The sequence below is a fragment of the Dermacentor variabilis genome, chromosome 11 (genome assembly GCF_050947875.1).
Source record: "Dermacentor variabilis isolate Ectoservices chromosome 11, ASM5094787v1, whole genome shotgun sequence".
Lineage (NCBI taxonomy): Eukaryota > Metazoa > Arthropoda > Arachnida > Ixodida > Ixodidae > Dermacentor > Dermacentor variabilis.
This window is the reverse complement of record NC_134578.1, coordinates 19267699-19276136: the sequence shown is the minus strand read 5'-3', so window position 1 is coordinate 19276136 and position 8438 is coordinate 19267699. Positions and strand designations below refer to the sequence as shown.

General features: G+C 47.0%; 1 protein-coding gene across 6 annotated transcripts in view; it reads right to left on the bottom strand.

Moving 5' to 3' along the window:
- Positions 1 to 308: 308 nt before the first annotated feature.
- The window catches only part of LOC142564432 (transmembrane protein 45B-like), a 28891-nt gene continuing 20761 nt past the window's right edge, over positions 309 to 8438 (bottom strand). For 4 of the 6 annotated variants that reach the window (XM_075675432.1, XM_075675433.1, XM_075675430.1 and 1 more), the window contains one exon: positions 309 to 1697. In XM_075675432.1, the coding sequence (XP_075531547.1) occupies positions 833 to 1645 (813 nt within the window). In that variant the 5' untranslated portion in view covers positions 1646 to 1697 and the 3' untranslated portion in view covers positions 309 to 832. Of the gene's footprint in view, positions 1698 to 3209; positions 3353 to 6506; positions 6644 to 8438 lie in introns of those variants that run through there. The other 2 variants (XM_075675429.1, XR_012824575.1) reach the window with 2 other exon arrangements.

The following is an 8438-nucleotide window of genomic DNA, read 5'->3' as shown; positions in this document are numbered from 1 at the left end:
TCTGTTTCACGCACTACGACATCGCTTCTATTGTCCCTTCATTCCGCTACTGCTACTGGCCGGAAGACACGCAAGTTTCGGTAAATACTGCTCTTGACTCCACCGACAAAGGCACGCCTTCATCGTTCTGTCCTTCGCATTTTCTAGCGCTTTCTTTTTTGTTATTTCACCGTCTGTGAACTTTTGTGTTTAGTACTCTTGTATATGTCATGTACCTTTCACTTTTGCTCATTTTTTGAGCGTGTATCACACCGCGTTGTGAGAAAAATGTTTTCGGAAACGAAGTCAATAAAGCGAAGCCAAAGATCTGTTGTGTTGGAAGTGGAATTTTTTTTATGTCCCCGCGCATGCTGTTGTAATATAAGTATGGGCGAGACTGCGTGCGTGCCAACGCATAGCCCAAGGCGCACCACGCGCCAGTTCGCTAGCAATGCCAATGCGCGGCGCAGCGCGCGCGATTGAGAAAAAAAGAAATCACAACGCGTCGCGCACCGGTAAAAGCAAAAAAGAAAGTAAGCGGCGTGCGCGGCATGGGGGAAAGGGAGCGGAGCGGGTCGGCATAATAAAAAACAAAAAGAAACGAAAAACGTTTGGGAGAGGAGGCACCGTGCGGCTGCTGTTCCTGTTGACAACGCAAACAATCATGTGTGCCGCCATTTTGCTTCTGCGTCGCCCTGCTGTTAGGGCCGTAACTGAAGGAGACCTTGGCGCTAGCGTCGAAAGAGCGTCTGCTCGAAAACAGCCACTGGCAGCCATGCGGAGAATTACCCCTGTGGCTGAGCTTCGGCGCGCCGCGACCCGCGGACAGCTCCCGGCCGGCAAACTTCATCGGCTACTCTTTAACAAGGGCTTGGCAGAGGTCACCGTCGTCTTGAACCACCGCGGAGGCATCTTTGCAGCACCTGCCGCATGTACGGTTTACGGCCCAAGCCACGGCGCCCAAAGCGCCGAGGTACGCCAGCACAGCCACGATGTGCCAGGTGAACACGCTGGCGGCCAGCATCATGTCCGAGTGGCTATCCACATCCCATGGCGGATGTTCGGGTAGCGGGCTGTAAAGGATGAATCCGACCTGCCACAACCACGTTGCCTGCAACAGGCAAAAGCACGCGCGACCCAGGGACGCCAGCACGCTTCGGGGTCGACACATCTCGACGAGGATGCAGGCCGCCTCGGCCGCAATGGTGTAGACCAGGAGCGTGTGGACCAGAACGTCCAGTCCGGCTCTTCCATGCAGGTGGAAGTGGAACAGCAGGCCCTCGACGGTGACGGCCAGCAGGAGCACCGCGTAGTCGGTGTACGGCGGGAAAGGGAAGCGGACGTTGGTCATGACGTCGACGACACCGCTGAGCAGATAGAAAAGGTACATGGAGATGTGCTGAGCGCAGGCCATATTAACGAAGTGACCGTACTCTATCCCCGCGGCCATCTCGTCGACAATACCCACAGAGCAGGTGACAATCTTGGCGATGCCTTCGAAGCTGAAGCGCTGAGACAGACAGGGTATCGGGTACGAGCAACGGCAGACGTAGTGCCGCTTTTGCTCCCTGCTGCGGACGTAGTTGCGCCAAGCGAAAAAGGCCCACCAACTTCCCATAATGAACAGGAAGGTTCCGGGCAAGGCGTGGCCTATGAAGGTTCCCATGGTCCCGACCGCTGGACAGTGACGTTCGAGGCACTCCTACTTTGCACTTGACCTGCGATAAGCGAAATGATGATGAGTACGATAAGTACGATTACGGCTGTGCGTAAATTAAGTCATAATGATTCTCGACTATGGCGCCTCTGCGAACCACAGCAGACAGGCCACGAAGCGGGTAGTTACAGAAACGTAAAATCTAAACACCAATATACTATATATAGAACCTATTTTAATGAAAACCGACTTTGAAAGGTCTCCTGTATATCAGCTATATTAGCCTGAGGAGAACACCACTTGCGAGACCAACTACAAAGCGCTGTTGGCTAAATAAAAAATTGCTAATTATCTTTGTACTAATTCACTTCAGAGCACTTGTTCCTATTGCGAAATCGAAACCTAGCAGATAATGAAGCAGTATTTTATTAGCACAAATCCTTTCCTTAGCGCCAGTTTCTACAAATACGACATACGTCTTCAAAACCTGTGGCACAATGCATCGATTTACCACGTCGCATTTGCCCGATTTTCGACAGAGCTGATAAGTGGTAATCAAACATCAATGCTTCACGCAAAAATTTGGGCACATGACTTCTCCAAACCAATGCGAAGCACATGATTTCCGCTTAGAAAATATTATTAGCTTACCTGTTAAGCTTCAACTTCGCAATTGGGGAATGCGCTCTAAAGTGGCTAAATAAAAACGTAATTATTTCAGGAAGGGGTGAATTAGTGTAATTAGTGAAAACACTCAGTAGCTCAATCTTTCTTGTGGAACATCGTCTGCTCTGTCACGGGAGGCTAAAGCGCTAAAAGTCAGTGCCGTTAAAGAAAGATGATAAGACAGGTTTCTCATGCACAGAAAGTTTTGTAAAACTTTCAGCACAAATATGCACCGTATGTCCTAGAAGACTCAGGACCGGACCTTTTAAGGATTCAGGTTCGAGGTCTGCTGCTTCTTTTTTTCCCTTATGTGCTGTCATGCACACGTGACTCCACATCGGCCAAGATTACGAAAATTGTTCAATACACTAAGCAGGTAATGGACAGCAGAATCTTATAAAATGTAAAGTCATGCATGGGTTAAACCACATTGCAGCCACGTTTCCAGTTGACAAAATCCTCGATGGTGAATGGGATGTTGCACAGGCAAGTTCAAGTCATGGCAGCAAAATAAAAGATAGTGTGCTTGATGGGGTAAGGTGTTACCTGTTGGTTTATAACTTTACCCGGGACAAACTCATCTGTATAGGGAAAGATTAGTTGCACCTTTAAAGAAAATTCATTGATTAGATTCTTGTATTTCCATGCACGTTCTTGCGCCTGCGCGTTCGCGTCTTCTCGTAATGGGAATTGTCCTGTTTGCGTTTACTTCGACAACGGCAAACTTCGCCTTCGAAACATCTAGTAGGCTTAAAGCCCTTTTGCAACAATGAAAACTTAATTGAAGAAAAAAATGAAGCGCTTGCTCTACACGTACGCTCAAGTGTAATGTAGCGTAATTAAAGTTCACCCGATTCAACCAAGTGACTTCTCGGGAAAAAATTGTGACAGTGGTGGAATTGAAATAGCAATGAGAATTAGAAACAAACCTTGCGGGCAGTGCCTGATTTGTCCTTAAATCGCACCTGCGTAGCGCGTTAATTGGTTTTGAACTAGACATACCCTGGCTTTTCGGGGACGGAGAGGCTGCACACTATAAGCCAGCTGGACCTGCAAAAGCAGGTCACAGAGTGGTCATAAAATTTTTCGTCATAAGGTCACAGTGAATCGAGCGGTTCCTGTGGAGCTATGGAAGCCGGTTTTCGGAAAGACCTTGTCCGACGTGTCGTAAGCTCTATGAAAATTTGCGCTCCGATCGACAGAATCAGCGCATTCCAGAGGCATAAATCTGTGATAGATGTAGAAGACAATCACGTCGAAGTCCCCCAGTTCCCAGCATCTGCTGAAGAGAAGCATTGCCACACATGCACTCATATTTTGGGAACCACTTAAACTTTGCAGAGTATCCAATCTATAATTAGAATATTCTGATTACATTGGCACCAGTAAACTCAGATTGACGGAACCAAGCCAGTATTGTGCAGAGTCCATTCGTTATTCGTGATAGGCCTATAAGTTACGACTCATGCGTAGGGAGTGACAACGCCGAGGTGCCCCCCCCCCCTAGTTTTCCTCTAATGTTGGCTTTTTCTGAAACGTAATATTTCGATGATAATTTACGTCACAGTCGCCATATTGAAGGCACCACGCCGGCATTTTGCAGGGAACATAAAAGGGTTGTAGGAATATAAACGATGGCTGTTGAACGGAGTTCCGAGATCACATCCCGTGATATAGGACCCTCCTCGTGTACTTTATAACTTAGATTAATCTTATAAATGCATAGTGTTTTGTTATAAGCCGAAGGTCTTCAACAAAGAAGTCAACAGGTACGATATAAATGTTTTAATAACGTAATGCAAAGCTATTTGCGTTGGGGATCACCTCGACCTCTAAATAAAACGATTTTCATAATACTCGCAATTTGTGAGACGTACTCCTATTATTCCACGAGAAAAAGAGCGTCTGAATTTGAGAAAAAGAAATTCTGACATGTATGCTCTTTCATGTCAATAACGAAATGGATCGTGGAAGCCGAGCCGAGAACGTGGAAGCCGAGTTGACGACTTCACCTTAGCACATGCGTTAAAAAAAAGAAAGATAAGAAATAGGAAAGCCTCGCTGTCTTGTGCGTTTATAAAGATAGCGCTGCTTCCGAATTCAAGTCAATAAGCGTCGATAAAGCGTCGTAAATTAAAAGTCGTGAGAGCGTCCGAAGCCAACAGCACGAAGCCCATCGTTACCGTGGTATGGCTGAACGATTGTCGAGACAGAATTGCTGTTCGTAATTTTAGTAGGGCGCTCTATGCCGGCACCCACTGAAACCAGGCTCTAACGCCAGCCAGCGTCGTCGTTTATCACGGCGGAAATGTCACGCGTGCGGTTTGAACCCCGCGAGGAAGACGTTGCCGGTTCGTTCCCCATCGTGCACATGTTTTCGAGACCGCACAGAAGCTGTATACCGCGCGTTTTTTAGCACGCGAGTAAGGGGTGACGCTTAGCAAGTGTGAAGGTTGACGACCGTGTTCAGGACGGATTAACTTGATGCTGACGTCGTGAAAAAATAAGGCTTGTTGCGATTGTGTCGCTAAATAAAAAAAAAAAAGGAGCGCTGCGCTCGTTTCTTCTGGCTATGCTTGTGCGTGGATGTCGTGGCAGTCGCAGGAACAAAGCGAGTCGATGTAGCGTGACGTCATGAGGCAGGCGCTTTCTGGGCGCTGAAACTGGTTTATAAAAGCAAGCATCATAGTAAATGTCAAGGTGCTCCTATGCTAGCCACTATATTTTGGGGGGAATTAGAGGGTTTTTCTATTCGTTTACTTAAGGATGTAAGACGCTAAGCACGAGGTCGTGGGTTCGCTTTTCGACCGCGGCGGCCGCACTTCGATGGGGGGGGGGGGGGCGAAAGGCAAGAACGCTCGTGTGCGGGTCATGGTAAAGAGAGTCCCAAGTAGTCAGAATGAATCCGGAGGCCCCCCCCCCCGCCCCCTTAATGATGTGCCTCGTAATCAGATCGAGTTCTTCGTACGTAAAATCCCAGAATTATTTTTTTTTCTTTTAATCGCGCTGGATGCAAGAAGTTTGGCATGTACGAGCCCTAGTATGGGAGGACTTCGAAGCAAGTCACTAAGGGTTGCTCCATTTGTGACAGCGGTATCAATTACAGTCTTTCCAATGTTATGTACTAACAGATTGATTGATTGATTGATTGATTGATTGATTGATTGATTGATTGATTGATTGATTGATTGATTGATTGATTGACCGACTGGTTCGAAACAAACCGACCGTACCAAATGACTGGATCGGTCCCCAATCAACACAAAGGCTACAAAAAACGCAGTAGAGGAGGGGCTCCGAGATTCCTTTTTTGGCCATCTCATCGTTTTTAACGGCGCACTGGAAGCATTGCACGCGAGCGTTTTATTTTTCCATTCCGCCATTATCGCGATGCGGTCAATTAAAGGTTTAACCCATGACGAATTAGTTACGACATACGAAAATAACTTGTTTTTTATCGCTTTGTGTCCTTTAACGTCATTTCATTGATTGGCAGAACTGCACGTTTTCCCAGACGTACTATCGGGCTTAGCATGAGCTAGAACGCGCTTCCCAGATAAAACTGGTGGCGCTAACCTGCCACGGCGTGTCACGCACGAAGTTAAAAAGCGTTTCAAAAAAGATTGCTGCACATTCGTGCTTGAAAATCGGTTGAAATCAGTAGATTTCTTCATACTGGCAAAATTTGAATTGAAACGATGTTCTTTTTATTTTGCCAGCGCGCATGCAGTTGTTGCTGTTATATTTCTAGATTGTGCCATCTGCTAAGCAGGATCGAACGCCAACACAATGACCTTCAAATATTCCTCGCGCTGCGCGCGGCTTGAAAAAGATCCACACGGGAAATCGCGAAGTAAAAATGAACGTAGAAAGATCCCCAGTCCGAATGGTCAATGAAGTTCCAGAAAGGACAGCACATGACATCTGGTATAACTGAAGTCGTGCCTCAGATTTCGCTTCAGCCTAAAAATAAAAAACAAAAAAACGCAAAAAGTTGCTCTTTGCTCATGCACTGTAAACGTTGATCGCGCTTTAGCCCTTATCTATTGAAAAAGTAGTAGAGTTTCTAGAAGTAGCCAAAAAAATTTGATTTTTTTAAAGTTAGTAAACTTTGCGATCCCTTACGTTGAACACGAAGTAAATCGGTACATTCTGAAAGGTTTATTATCGAATTAATAAAATGGGAAAACATAAGCAGACTTACTCATAAACTATGACGTTGACGTTGGCTGTGGTTGGTACACGTAAAATCCATAACAGAACGAAGGTCGGAAAAAATAGGGAGAAACACGATCGACGAGGCGCTGATCTTCAACTAAACAATGTTCCATGCTGCGCACGAATATAAATGCAGAAAATGGGGGGTGAGGAAAGAATCATGACCTGACTTCGAGAAAGTTCGTATGAAATGCCGCAGCTCAAACGCGCACGTCCACAGCAGTCGAAAGGATTCTGCAGAAATTCCGAGATTTTGTTTATTTTATAAAGGCTTCATCACTCATTGTCTCGGCTGTTACTTCGCTTTCGCGTATTTGCGTTGCTAGCTCATGTTAGTCTACTCAGCGCTTTTTCCTGAGCCAAAAAAAAAAAAATGCTTACGCATTAATAGACGATTCTCAGAATTTATGTGGCATTTTACAGCAAAGCTGTATATGGCTAGCCTAAAGCTCCTCCGGCGCCACCTCATGCGCGTGCACGAAATAGAAAGAGATAGAGAGAAAGAGAGGCGCGTGATTGGCTGCGCCAGTAGTGACGTCGTTGCTCTCCGCCGCAGCCGAGCGCAGTGTTGCCATGTTTGGCTATGTACAGGCAAATTGCGCTACAGAAAAAAAAATGTTTGGCGTCGACTTGGGCGAGTTGGCTTTTTGGCTATATTTGGGCTACTGAAGATCTGCGACTTGGCTTTGTTTGGGCTATACGTGGCGCCCTAACCCACGCGAGTGTACACTCTTGGACAAATGTACACCCTTTGGGGTGTATATTTGCCAAACAGCAACAACGGTCATCTGTCTTGCTTGCGTATCCTCTCTTGCACTCTAAGAACAGTTTACGCCCTTTGGAGTGCCCCTTCTGCCCCACAACGATAATCGTCATCTGCCTTGATGCGTTTCCTTTCTTTAACGCTACGAGCCCGGTACTTTCCAGTAATGAACGGCATGCGCGTTATCAGCATGATAGCATTTCCTGTCGGCAATGCTGCTATCATGCTGATAACGCGCATGCCGTTCGTTACTGGAAAGTACCGGGCTCGCAGCGTTAAAGAAAGGAAACGCATCAAGGCAGATGACGATTATCGTTATGGGGCAGAAAGGGCACTCCAAAGGGTGTAAACTGTTCTTAGAGTGTGAAAACGCTGCGCTCGCTACTTTCCTCTCGAGAAATGCTGTGTCATGCTGATAACGCGCATACCGTTCGTGGCGTGCAAGTACTGGGCTCGCAGCGTTAAAGGAAGGAAATGCGGGCAAGACAGATGACGATTATCGTTGTGTGGCTAGACACGACCCATAGGGTGCAATTTTGTTTAAGAGTGTAGTCGAATGTGAAAAATGTATGTACAGATGAAACTGCAAATAAAAAATGGCCATGTTTGGCTACAATTTTCTTGCTCTTTTTTTATTTTTTGGCTACGTTTGGGGCTACAATTTCTCTAGCTTTGGGCTACGCCGGCTTGCCCGACTTGGCAACACTGGGACTCCGAGCGCGCGCGTAGCAGTTTTTCTCCGGCTCCCATTTGGGTAGGCCACGCGTCATACGTACTCCTGAGGAGCAGGCAGCTTTTTTTTCCCTGTCCAGTCTTGTCCGAGGGTGGCCGCCGCGGGCGCGATTCAACCCGCGACCTCTAGCTCTGAGCAGGGCAACGCCATAACCACTGCGCTACCACCGGGGGTTAGACGAAGGGAAACACGGTACTATGTGCATTGCTGGAATGGCAAAACCATCTCAACTTCTGCTCACCCCAGCGTGACCCGTTTGCAGCAACCAGCTCGGTCGGCAGAGGGCGCTCCAGCCACGGTTCGAGCGTGAAGGAAGTGAGGGAAGCTCGCAGTGAAACTGTTTATGAAGAGCGACTGAGGAATATGGAAGAAAGTAAATGGTCTGGGAGAGTGTTAAGGTATTTGTACAGGAAAAACATTAA